Here is a 19639-nt window from a genome sequence, read left to right on the forward strand (position 1 = left end):
CCACCCCCCCACCGGGGGCTAGCCCCCACTGTTGAGCATGGCGAGGAGCTTGTTGGGCTCCACGCCGAGCTGCTGCGCCATGCGCTGCACGTCGAAGCCCAGGTGCATGAGGAACTGCACGGCGCTCATCTCCTTGCCCGTGTAGTGGTCGCGCATCGTCGGGCACGACGGGTTGCAGTGCGGCCAGGGGCAGTTGTCCACCAGGTGCGAGGGGCAACCCCGGGGGGGCGCGCGGGCGCCGCCCCCGCCCCCGCCGCCGCCGCCGCCAACCCGCGACGCGTCCTGCAGGGCGCGCTCCCAGCATTGCAGGGCACGCGCCAGCGAAGCGCCCTTCACCTGCACGTCCAGCCACGAGCTGCACGTGGTGGTGGTGGTGGTGGTGGCGGGGGGGGATGTCGAGACGTGGCGGATGATGGAGGGGTGAGGAGGTGGGTGGGGTGGGGGAGATGATGGGGGGGGGGTGATTAGATTCGGGGGAGATGTGAGAGATGATGATGAGGTGGGGGAGGGGGAGATGTGGAGGATAATGATGAAGGGGGGTGGGGGAGTAAGGGGAGGTGATGGGGTGTGGGAGACATATGGGAGATGGTGATGGGGGGAGGGTGATGGGTTGTGGGGGAGATAATGATGAAGGGGGGGAGGGTAAGGGGAGATGATGGGGTGCGGGAGATTGTGATGGGGGGAGGGTGATGGGTTGTGGGGGAGATGTGGGAGATAATGATGAAGGGGGGGGGGGGTAAGGAGAGATGATGGGGTGTAGGCAAGATGTGGGAGATAATGATGAAGGGGGGGAGGGTTAAGGGGAGACGATGGGGTGTGGGGGATATGCGGGGAGAGATGCGAGTTGTGAGTGTTAGCTCATGGGTTGGTGTGTAGGATTGGAGATGCACAGAGACACAGAGATAGACACTCAGAGATACGGGCAAAGAGACACATACAGACATACAGAACATCATGAGGCCTCCTTTGCCAGTACCAAAATGTAATCATAGGTTTTTTTCCCCTTCTTTCTGGCAACAAAACTGAACCCTGTTTACGAGGAATCATGTTTACGTTAACCACAATATCTGCGGTCATAATGCAAACAAAAAACACAACTCTATGCATTGTCCTTGAAATTGATTGGTCCACACCAGAGACAGCTTTCCTTATAGCCTAGTCTCGGACTAGGCCTCATGATGTTCTGTATCTAAGACTCGGCACTAAGGAAAGCTGTCTCTGGTGTGGACCAATCAATTTCAAGGACAATGCATACATTATCAGTGTGTTTTTTGTTTGCATTCTGACCGCAGATATTGTGGTTAATGTAAACATGATTCCTCGTAAAAAAAGGCTTCAGTTTTGTTGCCAGAAAAAAGGGGGAAAAAACCTATGATTATATTAGAGAAACACAAGATAAATGTGGAGATACAAAGGCACAGAGATGGGCCCAGAAAAAAACGCACGTATACAGGCATTGAGACGCAACAACAAAGGGAAACGAGAAGAGACGGAGGCAAAAATACAATCAGATCGAATTATTCGACTGCATATTTATAGAGCGCCTTCCCACAAGGCGCTCTATGACGGAGCTTGCAAAATGATGACACGGAACGGTGTGGATGGCAGGGGCGTGCTACAAGGATCGAGGAATGAGGGACAGCGATAGAGGGGTACTTGCGGATGACGAAAGGGTAAGGGGAGGGACGGGAAGAAGTGTAGAGGCGAGGTTGGGGGAAGAGGAAGGGAATTGGTGACGGAGAAGAGGCGAGGCTTTCATAGAATATTCGGAAGGAGGCTGAGGGGGACTGCTCCTTGTACAGGGGAAGTGTTGAGTCTATGGTGCAGTGTTGAGGCTATGGTGCAGTGTTGAGGCTATGGTGCAGTGTTGAGTATATGGTGCAGTGTTGAGTCTATGGTGCAGTGTTGAGTCTATGGGCAGTGTTGAGTCTATGGTGCAGTGTTGAGTATATAGACAGTGTTGAGTCTATGGGCAGTGTTGAGTCTATGGTGCAGTGTTGAGTCTATGGTGCAGTGTTGAGTCTGTGGTGCAGTGTTGAGTCTATGGGTAGTGTTGAGTCTATGGACAGTATTGAGTCTATGGACAGTATTGAGTCTATGGGCAGCGTTGAGTCTATGGTGCAGTGTTGAGTCTGTGGTGTAGTGTTGAGTCTATGGGCAGTGTTGAGTCTGTGGTGTAGTGTTGAGTCTATGGTGCAGTGTTGAGTCTGTGGGTAGTGCTGCTCGAGTTTACAAGAGAAGTTGATTCCAATGGAGCAGTTGCAAGGAGGGAGAAGGCCCCTTAACGGGACTGGACACAGGGAGAATGAGGGACAGAGAGAGGATTGGGAATGAAGAGGACGGGAGGAGGGGGGCATGGAATGAGATGAGGGAGGTGAGATGAGATTGGGGGGGGGGGGGTGTAACATATGCGGTTGATACACACAGACCAAGGCTGCTTACCTCTTGCTGATGAGGCTGTGTGAGAGACAGGACGGTGCAAACACGGCCCTGCACACGTGCACACACGCTTACACACTTACACGTGTACACGCGTACAAACACAAAGATTCACACTCCGAATAGCCTTAACAGACTGTTGGGGCAAGTGCTGTTAGCGAGCACCTACGAAGGCCGGCATGGCAGGCGATGGGGTGGGTGGCCAGCACCACGGCAGGCCACCTTTGTCTCCTAAACAGCACTAATTTCAGGCTTAGTCGACCTAGAGGATGCCCAGGACCGGTTCAGATAATCATCACCGGTGTTGTCCGTGAGCGGGAATGGAACTCGGCTACACGCACGTGCACTGGTACTGTGACACGTACACACACAGCTACATGCATGTTGTTGTGGTTTTTGTGGTGGTGGTGGTGGTGGTTGTTGTGGCTGCGGTGCGTATGAGACGCCTCGGAGCACGTTGTGATTGTGGTTGTGGCGATTGCGGCCGTAGTGATGGTGGCGCATACAAGACGTCTCTCAGGGTGTTGTAGTTGTGGTGATTGTGGTGGCTGTGGTGGTTGTCATGGTAGCAGTAGTGGTTGCGGTTGTATCGCGTACGAGACGTCTCTCAGGGGTGTTGTGGTTGTGCTGGCTGTGGTGGTTGTGGTTGTGATTGTGCTGGCTGTGGTGGTTGTGATTGTGCTGGCTGTGGTGGCTGTGGTTGTGCTGGCTGTGGTGGTTGTGGTTGTGTCGCGTACGAGACGTCTCGCAGGGTGTTGTAGTTGTGGTGATTGTGCTGGCTGTGGTGGTTGTGATTGTGCTGGCTGTGGTGGCTGTGGTTGTGATTGTGCTGGCTGTGGTGGCTGTGGTTGTGATTGTGCTGGCTGTGGTGGTTGTGATTGTGCTGGCTGTGGTGGTTGTGATTGTGCTGGCTGTGGTGGCTGTGGTTGTGATTGTGCTGGCTGTGGTGGCTGTGGTTGTGCTGGCTGTGGTGGCTGTGGTTGTGGTTGTGCTGGCTGTGGTGGTTGTGGTTGTGCTGGCTGTGGTGGCTGTGGTGGCTGTGGTTGTGATTGTGCTGGCTGTGGTGGCTGTGGTTGAGATTGTGCTGGCTGTGCTGGCTGTGGTGGTTGTGGTTGTGCTGGCTGTGGTGGCTGTGGTTGTGTCGCGTACGAGACGTCTCGCAGAGTGTTGCGCAGCTCCCGGCCCAGGTTCTGCAGGTAGCTCCACTTGTCATCCTGCACCGGCTGGCCCGTCAGGTGCACGTTGTCCATCGACAGCTGCGCCTCGTCGAACAGCCACTGCACCACGAACACGGGCGCTGCCGCAGGGGTACAACCTCCTCGTCATCGTCGTCGTTGTCACCATCATCATCATCGTCGTCATAATCATCATCATCATCGTCGTCATCATCACCATCATCATGATCATTATTGTCAATTTAAAATGTGTATCATCACCATCGTCATCGCCATCATCACCATCATCATCACAGTCATCGTCGTCGTCATCATGATCGTTATCATCGTCGTCGTCATCATCTTCATGAAAACTCATTTTCAGCAGCATCATCAGCAGCATCGTCATCATCGTTGTCATCATCACCGTCATCAATCTGCCAAGGCAGAAGGGAGCCGATGATGTGATGATGATGACGATGAGAAATAAAACCGAACTCGGCCCCTTGGTGTTCAAAGTCGTGGTGACTGGAGGGGTGTGAGCCCCCCCTTTCTGAATGTTCGCCCCCCCCCCCCCCCATAAGGTGCTGCTCGCGAACAGCACTTGCCCCGAAAGTCTGTTAAGGAGAATGCACGTCGACCTTCTTTCGGCTGCTCGCTCTGTTATTTCCGACTGCGTTATGAGTGGTGCTGGCCACCCACCCACACCCACCCAGTCCCCCTCGCGTGCCATGCTGACACTCCGTAGGCGCTGCTGCTGCTTACTCGCCAACAGCACTTGTTCCCTAAACAGTCTGTCAGGGCTACACGGGTGAATCTTTGTCCTTGCCGAGTCCGGGACTCACTCTTGAGCGTGGGGTAAACCTTGTAGCCAAAGAAGCACTGCCACTCGTCCCCGCGGCGGAAGAGTTGCCGGCAACGATCCGGGACGATGCCACTCCAGTACCTGGGGGAAGAGGGGGGGTAGGGGAGGGGAGGGGAGGGAGGGAGGGAGGGACAGACATCGACACGTGTCTTCTTCTTTCCCACGGCTGATGTAGATGCAGAGCATTTGCATAGTGCACGCACAAGGAAGTGGCACAGTGTCTTCGAAGGCTGACACGTTCACAGAGTGCACCCAAACGCTGACACATTTGGTGCTCCACCGTGGAGATGGAGTGATAACATCAGTTCACGGACAGGCGGCACGCGGATCGCGACATCGCAGGAGGTCGCGGCAGCACGAGGTGGCCCTTCGTCCGTCCAGCAGCGGATCGAACCGTGACCGATGACGACGGACGGTCTTCTTTTTCTTCTCTCGTCCGGCTGATGTCGATGCAGAGCCACGACTCCAATTTCGCATTCAGGTGGTCAAGCCAGATAACCGCGTCAGGAGCAGCGGAGATGTATCGCTAGCGATGGCTCCTTCGTGTTTGTGGATCGGGCGTTGCGTCGTTATACGTTGTTCCGGGCTGTCCTGAATGACCGCGGTCGCACACGACTCCTGGGGGGGTTTTTTTCAACGGTTTTACTTAACTTGATTCCTCTGTTTGTCGTGGTCAAATCGTGTAATCAAAATTTCGTCCACTTCCCGTTGTCCAATCAATTCCACATTTTGCACACGTACTCAGATCCGGTGACAATGCATGCCTGTATCAAAATCGGCATCAATTAATCAGTTAATTCCCTACTTTTTGTATGGACGCCTTATTATTTATATATTTGTATAGGTTAAAAACGCCGCGGTCCCTAAACTGTGGAATCGGCTGGCACAAGAAGCAGGCGCCGTGTGTCTCAGGCGCCAATGACGTACTTGTCGACCGCGAGTTAAACGAAGTTGTTAATAAAACCGTTGTTTTAAAATAAAACTTTTTCTAAGGAGTTTATAAAATTTTCCATGTGTGGATCAGGTATCCGCATTGGCTGCCAGGGTTTGTGCAGTGGACGCGGTTTATGGTAGATCACGAGCTTCGTTGAAGATCAAACCCCAGGGATTTCCTCCAGTGGAGCTGAGACATCCACTCTGGATCCTCATCCAGTCTTCTCATCCCGTGTGACAAATTCATCAAACATAATGAGATCGTTGTGTGCTACAAGCTATTCAATATACGACGTTTCAAAATTACGAATGAAACTCCAGGAACGCATCAGCTTTATATGTCGAGGTATTATTACTGCATTGCTGGTTTTCTCCACAATTTTGGCTGTCCGCCTGATGAGGCTGGTTGTAATTACCGGCGAAGCGTCGTACTCGACTTGTAAACGCTGTGGGTTTACTCTAAACACACACAACCGGTTTGCTGAACTAGCAACGAATTGGCATGTTTATTTTACTGACGACCCATTTATATTTACGTGATCTAACCCAAAAAAAATCTCTATTAGGGATAATATGGGTCGCAAAAGCTCGCATTGCTTGGACGGTTCTGCGGCCGTCTGGAACGCTCTTCCTTCCTATGTTAGGAAGCCGCTGGAGCTACGCACTTTTCAATCATCTAGATTGAAAACGAATTTCTTTAGAACTGATTTTTGTGTTTAGTTTGTTGTCCTTCCCCCGCACCTCGGATAAGCACGGCTGGCTACGTACGGTGCGAAAGAAGTTCAACACGCATACATAGACACGTTTTGTACGGGGTGCTCTTGCCGATGACATTTAGCAATCCAGCTGAATTTACGTGACAGGCCTTACTCTGCAGATGAGACTCAAACGGTTGAAACCGAAGTGACTCATTCATTAACTCCAGCTCCCCACTGTTCCCCTCAATCTCAATAAGTAAGTAATTGTTTTTTTTTTCTTTACAAATTATCAAAAGTAGACGTGAAGCCAGCACATCTGGCCTACTCTTCCATGAAACGAATATTAACTACACGCAGCTACCTTCAGCACCCAGTGAATCGCAGCTGACAACACCTGCGCAGTATTAACCGGGGCGGCCCTGGTGGGTTCGAACCGTGAACTTCAGCAACGAGGATATTTGACTATTTAAAATAGATATTTTAAATTTATTTTACCAAGTAAAACCCACTGAGCTATGCAGCCCTTTTTCAGAAGCGACCTGGCCACAAATGATAGCCCAACGAAGTGGCTTATCATGTGGAAATGTATAGCAGCCAAACACTCTGAACGCACGATGTTGATTCTAAATGTGGAGGGGAAAAAAACACAGAGGACCCTGAGAAAAATCCACGCGACCATGGGGAAAGTGAGAGAGAGAGAGAGAGACAGACGACATGCAAATACACAACAGGCCCCAGAATTGGAATACGTATTTAGACTCTAGGAGGAATCCGATGAGCTATGAAGCTCTTTTTATCAACAGATGTCCAGTCGGGGCACGGGGTAAGAACGTTACAACGACAGTGATAGGGTTCGAACCCCACGGACCTCCCTGCATACCAGCAGAGTGAGAGACAACCCATCTTGCCACGCGGCGACGCAGTGCGGCACTTACTTCATGCCCTTCTTGATGGCGTCCGTGGGCAGGCACGAGTATGAGTCGAGGCAGTCGGCCGGGCGGAACTGCTTGTTGTCGATGAACCAGCCCGAGTCGGCGAGTCCGCGCATCTGGGCCGGCGAGCCGAGCGCCTCGAGCTGCTCGGCCACGCGGTCGGCGTTCAGCAGCACCCCGGTGCCGCCCGCGCTGGGCACGGGGAGCGGCGCGTTCACGGCGGCGGCGGTGGCGTCAACAACGACGGTAGCAACGACGATGACAACAACAACAACGATGATGATGACAACAACAAAGATAACAACGATAACAGCAACGACGATAACAACGACGATAACGACAACAACGATAACAACAACGACGATAACAACAACGATAACAACAACGACGATAACAACAACGACGACAACGATAACAACAACGACGATAACAACAACAACGACGACAACGACGATAACAACAACGACGATAACAACGATAACAACAACGATAACAACAACGACGATAACAACAACAACGACGACAACGGCGATAACAACAACGACGATAACAACAACGACAACAAGAACGATAACAACAACGACGATAACAACAACGACGACAACGATAACAACAACGACGATAACGACAACAACGATAACAACAACGATAACAACAACGATAACAACAACGACGACAACGACGATAACAACAACGACAACAACAACGATAACAACAACGATAACAACAACAACGATAACAACAACAACGATAACAACGACAACAATGACAACAACAACGATAACAACAACGATAACAACAACGATAACAACAACAATAACGATAACAATAACGTTAACAACAACGATAACAACAACAACGATAACAACGGCGATAACAGCAACGACGATAACAACAACGATAACAACGACAACAACAACGATAACAACAACAACAACAACAACAACGATAACAACAACGGCGATAACAACAATAACAACAACGACAACAACAACGATAACAACAACGACAATAACAACAACGACGACAACGATAACAACAACGACGATAACGACAACAACGATAACAACAACGATAACAACAACGATAACAACAACGACGATAACAACAACGACGACAACGACGATAACGACAACAACGATAACAACAACGACGATAACAACAACAACGACGACAACGACGATAACAACAACGATAACAACAACGATAACAACAACGACGATAACAACAACAACGATAACAACAACGACGACAACGACGATAACAACAACGACGATAACAACAACGACAACAACAACGATAACAACAACGATAACAACAACAACGATAACAACAACAACGATAACAACGACAACAATGGCAACAACAACGATAACAACAACGATAACAACAACAATAACGATAACAATAACGTTAACAACAACGATAACAACAGCAACGATAACAACGGCGATAACAGCAACGACGATAACAACAACGATAACAACGACAACAACAACGATAACAACAACAACAACGATAACAACAACGGCGATAACAACAATAACAACAACAACGATAACAACAACGATAACAACGATAACAACAACGATAACAACAACGATAACAACGACAACAACGATAACAACAACGGCGATAACAACAACAACAACAACGATAACAACAATGATAACAACAACGATAAAAACAACAACGATAACAACGACAACAACGATAACAACGATAACAACAACGATAACAACAACGATAACAACGATAACAACAACGGCGACAACAACAACAACAACAACGACAACAACAACGATAACAACATTTTATAACAACGACGATAACGACAACAACGATAACAACAACGGCGATAACAACAACAACGATAACGACAACAACGATAACAACAACAACGATAACAACAACGACGATAACAACAACGATAACAACAACGATAACAGCGACGATAACAACAACGATAACAATGACGACAACAATGACAACAACAACGACGATGGCAACGATGATGACGACAACTACAATAACAACAGCGACGATGACAACAACGACAGCAAAAACGATTATGACAACGATGATGACAACAACGATGATGACAACAACGACAACAATCAACATCGATCACAATCTTTATTTAGACGGGAGAAAACCCGATGAGCTATGAAGCTCTTTGTCACACGTGTCCAGCGGGACACCGCTCGTGTTGCAGACGGAGAACGATTCACGCGCAAGCTTTCACGACGGGGATTTGGAGCGGTGTGGGTGGGGTGGGGTGAGTGGGGTGGGTGGGGTGGGGTGAGTGGGGTGGGTGGGGTGGGGTGAGTGGGATGGCTGGGGTAGGTGAGTGGGGTGGGTGGGATGGCTGGGGTAGGTGAGTGGGGTGGGTAGGGTGGGGTGAGTGGGGTGGGTGGGGTGGGTGAGTGGGATGGGTGGGGTAGGTGAGTGGGATGGGTGGGGTGGGGTGAGTGGGGTGGGTGGGGTGGGTGAGTGGGATGGGTGGGGTGGGGTGAGTGGTGTGGGTGGGGTGGGTGAGTGGGATGGGTGGGGTAGGTGAGTGGGATGGGTGAGGTGGGTGGGATAGGTGAGTGGGGTGGGTGGGGTAGGTGAGTGGGTGGGGTAGGTGAGTGGGGTGGGTGGGGTGGGGTGAGTGGGATGGCTGGGGTAGGTGAGTGGGGTGGGTGGGATGGCTGAGGTAGGTGAGTGGGGTGGGTAGGGTGGGGTGGGTGAGTGGGGTGGGTGGGGTGGGGTGAGTGGGGTGGGTGGGATAGGTGAGTGGGATGGGTGGGGTGGGGTGAGTGGGGTGGGTGGGGTGGGTGGGATAGGTGAGTGGGGTGAGTGGGGTGGGTGGGGTAGGTGAGTGGGATGGGTGGGGTAGGTGAGTGAGGTGAGTGGGGTGGGTAGGGTGAGTGAGTAGGTAAGGTGGGTAGGGTGAGTGAGTGGGGTGGATGGGGTGGGGTGAGTAGAGTGGGTGAGTGGGTGGGTGGGGTGGGTAGGGTGAGTGAGTGGGTGGGGTGGGTGAGTGGGTGAGGTGGGTGGGTGAGTGGGTGGGGTGGGTGGGTGAGTGGGTGTCTCCCCCGCCCCCCCGCTTCCCTTCCCCATATACTTTCCCCGCATATATTTGTAAAGTTTTAGTTTAGTCTCATGAAGAATGAAGGGGTGGGGCGGTTGGCGGGGGGCTATTGACCCCCCCATTGACCCCCCCATCGACCCCCCCCCATTGACCTCTCGGGATCCGAGCCTGGTGTCTGCTGTCTGTGTCACCTCGTCCCGGCGAGCATCAAGAGCTTGGCCTGGTCCACGCCCTTGGGGATGAGGTCCCTGATGACCTGCTGCAGGATCAGCGCTCCCATGAACGCGTAACCGTCTAGGAGGGGGGCACGCGCGAGGCCACACACACACACGCACACACAGACACACACACAGACACACACACGCACACACGGACACACACGCACACACACGCACACATACACACGCACACACACGCACACACGGACACACATGCACACACACGCACACACACACACGCACACACAGACACACACACAGACACACACGCACGCACACACAGACACACACGCACACACAGACCCACACACGCACACAAACACACACAGACCCACACACGCACACACAGACACACAGACGCACACGCACGCACACACATACACACACACATACACACACGCACACACACGCACACACAGACACGCACGCACAGACACACACACAGACACGCACACACACACACGCGCGCGCACATAAGACAAAGATCCCCCGTGTAGTCTGTAACAGGCTGATGAGATCAATAATATGCTTTATTTTACCCGTTTCCGTCCAAAATACAGCAGGCGGTAAGATGTTCAAACGATGAATAAGACACGCGTATCGCAAGGCATCAAGTCTGCATATCACGCTTGTAGTAAAACACATGCACGCACAAAGAAGACAAAGATCCCCCATCCATAGCCTCAACAGACTGTTGGGGCAAGTGCTGTTAGCGAGTAGCAGCACCTATGAAGAAGGCCCGGCGCTGTGGCACACGAGGGGGTGGGTGGTCAGCACCACAAAGGCAAAGATTCCCATTATAGCCTCAACAGACTGTTGGGGCAAGTGCTGTTAGCGAGTAGCAGCACCTATGAAGAAGGTCCGGCGCTGTGGCACACGAGGGGGTGGGTGGAGAGCAACCAAAGAGTCGCACGTGGCTCCAGAGCAGCAGGTTTGGAGCCGCACGCTGCCCTGGGGTCAATAGGAGCAGGGGCATGTTACCTTTGCCGGTCTTGGTGGAGGTGCCGCTCCACACATCGCTGGAGCAGTAGGGGATGTACCTGTGTCACCACACAGAGCAGTGCCACTTTAACAATACTCTGACTACTACTACTACTACAACTATGTCTTTTTGTATTTTACCAGGTGTAAGGGCGTGCCGAGCCGTATAGATTTGTTTTTCTTCAGAAGCGACCCCCTCGGCCTTCACGAATGACAGCTCAACCAAGTGGCTGATATCGTCACCGCGTGGACACTTATAGCAGCAGCAGCAGCAGCAAAATACTCTTAGACGTGTAAAATGGATTCTAAACGTGGAGGGGGGAAGGGGAAACCGGAGGACCCGGAGTAAAAATCCACGCGACCACGGGGAGCGAGAGAGGGAGAGAGAGAACGCGCGAACTCCAAATATATACACACAGGGGGTCAGGGTCGGGATCGAACCCACGACTTCGTGCAATACCTGGCGAGGTATTCGACATCTCGCCACGTCTGGCAAGCTAAGCGTCGGGGCCCGCACTATGAGACCTTAGCGCTGACCTACAATGCACTCGATGGGTTCGGCCCCGCAACAATGACAGGAGCCGCGCCTTGTTGACTCTCCAACGAGGCGCCGCAGATCTTCGGGATCGCCTTCTCCGAAGCACTCCGAGCTCAAGGCCTCCCGTTCCTGGGGGTGATCGCGATTTTGCCCGCGCTGTGCAGTCCCCAGACTATGGAACGACGCTTTGCCCTTGCTGATAAGACAATCAGAGTCGTTCGATGTATATATTGAAGTCACGTCTTGAAAACGCTCTTCTTTAAATTGGTCTTTAAAACCCCCCTCCCCTGCCTAGTTATGATGGTTTACCCTGTGTAGGTTCTGTTGATTTCCTGGCTTTCCATACAACGGTGGTTGCGTAGTGGTGAGATCTACGGATTTCAATGCGCCACTCTACAAACGTAAATTATTATTATGATTATCATGATATCATGGCCAGGGCTCGGCAAGCAAAATAATAATTGGAGTGTTTTTTTTTGTTCGAATTCGGTACAACAACAACCCCCCCCCGCCCTCCATATTTCAAGAGCCGCAATGCACCACGTGGGGAAGGAATTGAGAGAACGAAAAAAACGTGGAGACGGAGCAGTTCTCGTGCAGGAGAGAGGCGGATTGTGGAGGCCCTGGGGGACCGCGCGGGATGGTTGATGCTGTGGGTGAAGCGTTCATCCAGCAGTGGATAGCACATAGCCCATGGTGATCGTGATGGAGGTGGTGTTGTTGTTGATGATGTGTGTTTGTCAAACTGTTTTATGTACCGCACGTAGCTTTTGGGTCGATGATGGCCGTGATGTGGGAGTTGATGTTGGTGATGCTAGATTTGATGATGGTTGCGATGTTGGTGATGTTGGGGTTGATGTTGGTGTTAGTGATGCTGGTCGTGAGGTTGGGGTTGATGATGTTGGGGTTGATGATGATCGTGATGTGGGAGTTGATGTTGGTGATGTTTATCGTGATGTTGGGGTTGATGTTGGGGTTGATGTTGCTGTGATATCACTCACACGGAGTTGGCGTTCCACCAGTGGGGGTTCTCCTCCGGCGAGGACGACAGAATCCCTTGTCCTGCGGGAGGGAGAGACGACGACACAGCTCTCGCACCACCACTCAACTGCACCACCACTCACCAGCGCTACCATTCACCTGCAGCACCACTCACCCGCACCACCACTCACCCGCACCACCACTCACCAGTGCTACCACACACACCACCACTCACCTGCACCACCACTCACCTGCACCACCACTCACCTGCACCACCACTCACCTGCGCCACCACTCACTTGCACTACCACTCATCTGTGCCCACCCCTCTCTGACCCGAGTCATCCCGTGCTCACCTGCGTGACCCCGTGCTCACCTGCGTGACCCCGTGCTCACCTGCGTGACCCCGTGCTCACCTGTGCGACTCTGAGGCCAGTCCGCAGAGCCCATGAGTCTCCGCATTGTGCTGTACCGCGCGTCACAGCTCTCCTTGCTGAAGCAACACCAGCCTCCTAGTCCCGGGCATCAGCAGCAGCAACAGCAGCAGCAGCAACAGCAGCAGCAGTAACGACAGCAGCAATAGCAGCAGCAGTAACAACAGCAGCAGTAACAGCAGCAGCAGCAGTAACGACAGCAGCAATAACAGCGGCAGTAACAGTAGCAATAACAGCAGCAGTAACAACAGCAGCAGTAACAGCAGCAGCAGCAGTAACGACAGCAGCAATAACAGCGGCAGTAACAGTAGCAATAGCAGCAGCAGAAACAGCAGCAGCAATAGAAGCAACAGCAACAATAGCAGCAGCAGTAACGACAGCAGCAGCAGCAAAAGAAGCCGTTATAGCAGAAGCAGCAGCAACAAGGAACAGCAGCAGCAGGAGGAGCAGCAGCAGAACACACGGCGTGATATTAGTGGGTGTGTGTTGGTGTGGTCGTTGTTACTGTGTCTGTGTGGTTGTGGGGAGCGGTAGTGTAGCGGGTAACGGGTTGCACTACAACCCCGGAGACCCGAGTTCTATTTAGCGGGGATCGAACACACAGCGACGTTTTATTTGAAGCGGTACCGTGCCTCCCCTAGGTCGACTGAGCTTCAAATTAGTAGCTAATGTGGTGTGTAAACGTCATAACTTGGGAAACAAAGGCGGACGGGCGTGGTGTTGGCCACCCACCGCTTCGTGTGCCATGCCGACCTTCAGAAGTGCTCGCTAACAGCAGCACTTGCCCAAACAGTCCAGTTGGGGTTCTACGGGGCATCTTTGTCTTTGTGGGGAGTGGTGGGATGGCGGTTAGCGACGCTGAGCTACGGACCCGGAGACCCGAGTTCTATTTAGCGGGAATCGAACACCCGGTGAGGGTTTTTAAAAAAAAAACAATCTCAACCGGTGCATGCGCTCACAATTGCGCTACCAACTCTACAGCTCCCCCCCCCCATTATGCAGTATTTTATTCACTCTGTATTCCTAGAGAGAATGCCCGTAAGAGAGCGCGCGAACCTTCGAGGAAGATGAGCCACCGCTTGCTTCCTTTCGACTCCCGCAGGTAATACCTGTGACGGGGGGGGGAGGGAGGAGGAGATGACGAGGTGAGCCGGCTTGGCGGAGTCTGCACGCACTCGTCACCACCCCGATCGCCACGCCACTCCGCGCCGCATCACGTTACGCACGCACGTTAGGTACGCACGCACGTTACGCGCGCACGTTACGCGCGCACGTTACGCACGCACGTTACGCGCGCACGTAGAACTTCACCTCTTCGCCACCGTGCACGGAGCCAACCGCGAAAATCGGAGGTGCGTGGTGGAGTGCCGATTTTGGAACCCAACGTTACGCGTCACCCGGCGTTAGGCCACACCACCCAGAGCCACGCCACACCACGCCAGGTCACAACACGTCTAAACATTTCGAGGGAAGGCGGGGGGTGGGGGAGAGGACGGGGGGGGAGGGGGGATTCCTGCCCTTTTCATTCCATACCCAGGTTCATCTCCGAGCCTGGGCTGTTACTCTATAGTACGTGTCCTCGGATGCGGGACTCCCTGGAGAACACCACGTGGGTTATGGACCAGGAGATGTCAGAGGTACAGCAATGGAATTCTTTGGAATCCATCCGTGTGGAGCTGGTTTGAGTATTCAACTCATGGTGTACGCGTGGTGGGTTTTCCCGGTGGAGGGGGGGGGGGTCCTCTGATTTCCTCGAACGCGAAGCCAAAATCTCACCAACACTTGGAATGGGATTGGTCAAACATCAATGTAACATCACCTTCCTGAAAGAAGTGTCTTGAGACCAGTGACAGGGACTGGGACTCAAAATCGGCCCAGGCATTCGTAAACACACCGGCCCAAATTCGGGCTATGGAGAATTATTTACTTTGAATATATTTTTTTAATGGTTGTTGTGCGACAAACTGTGTCATTACTCGTCACTAGATGTTGCGACGAGACGAAGGAGGAGCGTGACTTTGCCGAGAGATCCTCATTGGCCCATTATTTTGGGCTGGGCCCAAACAACAAATGGGCCCGGGGTGAGGAAGAATAATCTTTGGGGATGCAAAATATGTTGGGGACCTAATGCCCTGTAGGCCAGTCCGAGCCTGCTTGAGACTTGGCGATGCTTTCTTTGGCAAATGTAAGGATTTTTTTATTTGTTATTCACCAATCCATTTGCCACCAGGCCAGGACGCATCACTGATACGACTCAATAACTCCGCTGGCAAATAAACACACCGCTACGTAGAGGAGTCAACGGTGGTTGTCCTCTGGATGAACAGAATCAGAATCTTTATTTAGACTGGGAGGAATCCGATGAGCTTTGAAGCTCCTTTTCGCAGATGTCGAGTGAGCGCGGGGTCAGAACGTTAAAACAACAAATAGGTGTGCAAAGCATCGGAAAATCACTCAAAAGAAAGAGTTAATAATTAAATATGTAAGTACAATTTGCAAAAAAAGTGTATCAATTCCTGCCGGTGTTTCAACAATCAATGCAAGATTGGACAAGCCAGCAAAAAACAACAACAGTCCCAGACCACAGCAAGACAACAACAACAACAACAACCCCGCCCCGCCATAGGAATGTGGAATTTCTACCGCTCGGCGCAGGGCTGTTAAAACGGGAGAGTGAAAACCACATTTGGCAACTTGACCTGGTGACACGGCACGCGCGCACCGACACGACACGCGCAGTCACCAGGTCACTGGCGTCGAAGCCATAGCTGGGAGCTATGGCAACTTTGAAATCATCGTCGGATTGACAAACTTAGGGACTGCGCGTTGTGTTTAGTTTTGTTGTCACCCCCCCCGCACCACCACCACCCCCACCCGCCCCGCCGCACCTCCCGATTGGCACGGTTGGCTACGTACGGTGCGCAAGAAGTTCAACACGCACATATTAACAGCACACCGTTCGGGGCACGTTATCGGACGTCTCATCGTCACCCAATTACCGAGGTCGCTTCAGACGTCACGGCATACACCACTTCACGCTACGCAATGCCACACAAATACAAATATCCCCACGTATCGCCTTTAACAGACTTGTGGGGCACGTAGTGTTAGCTGGTGGGACGCCGGGTTCGTCGCGCAGTGCGCTAACCACTGCGCCACCGCTCCCCATCCCACACACACGCCAGGCACAACGCACACACACACCGCTATACTACACTCTCCACACCATACCACACTGAAACCACGGCCTAGACCACGCCACACCACATTACGACAGGCCACCCACCACACGGCGCTCAACTCCACACCACTCCATACCACTCCATACCGCCCAGAGCTACACCACACACGAAGACAAAGATCCCCCGTATAGCCTTAACAGACTGTCGGGGCAAGTGCTGTTAGCGAGCACCTATGAAGGCCGGAACGATGGGTGGCTAGCACCACGCCCGACCGCCTTTGTCTCCCAAGTGGCAATGTTTACACACCACTCCATACCACTCCATACCGCCCAGAGCTACACCACACACGAAGACAAAGATCCCCCGTATAGCCTTAACAGACTGTCGGGGCAAGTGCTGTTAGCGAGCACCTATGAAGGCCGGAACGATGGGTGGCTAGCACCACGCCCGACCGCCTTTGTCTCCCAAGTGGCAATGTTTACACACCGCACCAGGTACTCATTTGAGGCTGAGTCGACCTAGGGGATGCGCAGCGCTACACTACCGCTCCCCACTACCGCACACACACTTATATACACACACTTATATACACACATATACACACCACATAACAAACACCGCGACACTCCGCACCCCACCACGCCACTCAGAGTTACACCACGCACAGACTAAATATCACCACCACGCGGCACATCACGAAGAATTCACCAAACCCACACAAATACACCACACCACGCGCCACTCCAATCCACACTGTGCCACGTGCCAATATACATTACCCATTACACCAGCACCACCACCAACCAGCACCACCACCAACCAGCACCACCACCAACTAGCACCACCACCGCAACGACGACGACTACGACGACACACCGAGGGGATGCCCCGGCAAACAACGCATCGTGCCAGCCCGATTGTACACTACACACCACCACCAGCAGCACACCGCAGCATCATCAGCAGCGAGCCATTCCCACGCACCACACCACGACAGCCGGACCTCGCTAGACACCTCACCACACGTACTGTTCACGCCACCCCCCTCTCTCCTCCCACCCCATAACTCGAGCACACAGCAGCCTGCACCGCCGACCACACCGTGCAAACTGACGCCGCACACTACGCCACATGGCACCGTGATGACATCGGCAGATATCATACCCCACCCCCTCAATATATACGCGCCACGCCACTCGCGCAACTTTCAACACAGTTTTCAGTTTCTTTATTTTGGTATAGCCCTGTGAGCCATTCGGCTCTTGAATCGGGTGCAAACACAACAAACAAAAAAACAAAAACACCTCCACACCACGCCATACACCACACCATTAGGACCTCACTGGACATCACCCCCACGTGATTCCGACTCGACACACCACCGCCACGCCACCGCCACGCCACCGGGACCTCACTGGACCTCACGACCACATGATTCCGACTCTGCTCGCCACACACCACCACGCACCCGGCCGGCGTGCCGTCGTTACAGGTCACCGAGTCGTTGGAGATGAGGTGCAGCTTCATGTCATCGCTCGCCTGCGCCGAGCACGAGTAGAGCGACTGCGCCAGGTTCTTGATCTGGCTCATGAAGGTCTCCACGTTGCCCTCCACGGCCGTGAAGTCCAGCGTGAAGCTCTCCTCCCGTTCGGAGCCTGCTGGAGCTGCCGCCGCCACCGCTGCTGCCGGAGCTGCTGCTGGAGGTGAGGGTTGATGTTGAGAAGGCTGAGCAGCGACCAACAGCGACTCGACAGAACCTATCCCCTGCTGTTGCTGCTGCTGCTGCAGCGTTCCAGATCCTCGCCTGTTCTGGAAGTTGCTACTGCTGCTGCTGCTACTGCCGGGACCTTTGCTGGTTCGAACCAGACGCCGGTTCTGTCCCACGGACGGGCGAGTCAGCACCAGCAGCAGCAGCACCAAGGATGGAAAACAGCGGCTCCACATTGCGACGGCCGCGGCGATGAGATTGTTTATGAAAGGGGAGCTGGAAGAACTCGGAGATCGGGGGAGACGGTGAGAGAGAGAGAGAGATGTTGGATGGAGAGATGATCGGTGACTTGATGAGCGAGATGGATAATAAGTTGAGTTAGTCGACTGAAAGAGATGATGAGCAGCGAGATAGAGGAAGACGGTGAGAGTTGGTGAGGTGGTGAGAGAATTGATGGGGGAGGTTGGGGGAGGAGGCGGAGAGATGGAAAGACAATGAGTGGTGCTGGTGAATTTGGACGACCGTTGAAAGAGTCGCTGAGAGTGTTTGGGGGGGGGGGGGGGGTTGTAGAGCTGGTAAGAGGGTTGACGAGTGAAAGTGGAGACGTGGATGGTGGTGGGAGAGAGAGAGGTGGAGATAGAGAGAGCCGGTGGAAGGGTCTTAAGAGCGAGATGAACACCGCTAGATCGCGATAGCGTGGTGCAGAGGCACGGGGAGAGTCCGGCAGCGGACACAGGAGGAGTCTCAGAGATGGTAGGGCCGTCGAAAGCGATTGGGAGTTGGGCGCTGGAGAGCGAATCTGACGGGCGTATAGAGCGAGCGGAGAGCTTGAGAGCGAGAGTCCGAAAGCACCCGGGGGCGACTTGGAGAGAAGCGGGGAGCTTCGACAGAGCGAGCTCAGAGAGTGACTGATCCTTGCGCGCTCCTCACACACATCTTAAATAATTCCCCGACCCCCCTTTCGGGGGCTACCCCTCTCTCTCTCCCTCTCCCTACTCTCTCTCTCCCCTCTCCAAATAACTCTCCCCCCCACCCCACCCACCTCATCCTGCCGCTCTCCTCTCTCTCCCTGCCACTCTCTCTTTCTGAATCTCTCTCCCACCCCCTTTCGCTCCCTCTCTCCTTCCACTCAACAACACCACTCCCCTCTCTCCCTCGATCTCCGTCCCTCCTACCACCCCCCACACTCTTCTTTATCTCTCGCTCTGGAGCCCGTTCACATCAAAGCATTGAGCGCTTCATTGTCACAGCCTGAAGCTCATTGGTGCGGGAATTGAGAGTCGGGGTGGGAGGTGATGTGGTGGAGCTGTAGGGTGGAGAGGGGTGGCGGAGTGTGGTGGGGACCGGTTGGTGGTGGTTGTGGTAGCGCCGGTGTTGTGTATTGTAGTGTAGTTGGTGTGGTGCAGCGTGGTTGGTGCAATGAGGCGGTGTATTCTGATGCGATGCCGATGCGTCCGGTATGATGGGGCTTCAGATGTGCTTTCCGCGGCCGTCTGGAAG

The 19639-nt window shown here is 53.1% G+C and overlaps 1 protein-coding gene across 1 annotated transcript; it reads right to left on the minus strand.

Annotated features, from left to right (window-relative positions):
* On the minus strand, positions 1 to 19166 carry LOC116956775 (palmitoleoyl-protein carboxylesterase notum1-like). Its single transcript, XM_032978572.2, has 11 exons — positions 17900 to 19166; positions 14306 to 14358; positions 13232 to 13327; positions 12836 to 12896; positions 11297 to 11355; positions 10289 to 10391; positions 7025 to 7213; positions 4439 to 4539; positions 3589 to 3736; positions 2443 to 2490; positions 1 to 355 (listed from the first exon to the last, which is right to left on the minus strand). Exons 1-11 carry the CDS (start codon positions 18373 to 18375, stop codon positions 19 to 21), a joined length of 1671 nt encoding a protein of 556 aa, XP_032834463.2. The 5' UTR covers positions 18376 to 19166; the 3' UTR covers positions 1 to 18.
* Between the last annotated feature and the right edge of the window lie 473 nt (positions 19167 to 19639).

The sequence above is a fragment of the Petromyzon marinus genome, chromosome 3 (assembly GCF_048934315.1).
Source record: "Petromyzon marinus isolate PM22_M1 ecotype Great Lakes invasive population chromosome 3, UKy_Petmar_22M1.pri1.0, whole genome shotgun sequence".
Taxonomy (NCBI): domain Eukaryota; kingdom Metazoa; phylum Chordata; class Hyperoartia; order Petromyzontiformes; family Petromyzontidae; genus Petromyzon; species Petromyzon marinus.

Bases quoted from the DNA above. Each gene is read 5' to 3' on its own strand.
- LOC116956775 (XM_032978572.2), bottom strand. From the start codon at position 18,375: ATGTGGAGCCGCTGTTTTCCATCCTTGGTGCTGCTGCTGCTGGTGCTG. The intron at 12,897-13,231 runs GTGAGCACGGGG...TCCCTCCCGCAG, and splicing joins CTGGCCTCAGAGTCGCACAG to GACAAGGGATTCTGTCGTCC. The intron at 3,737-4,438 runs GTGAGTCCCGGA...CCCCTGCGGCAG, and splicing joins GGTTTACCCCACGCTCAAGA to CGCCCGTGTTCGTGGTGCAG.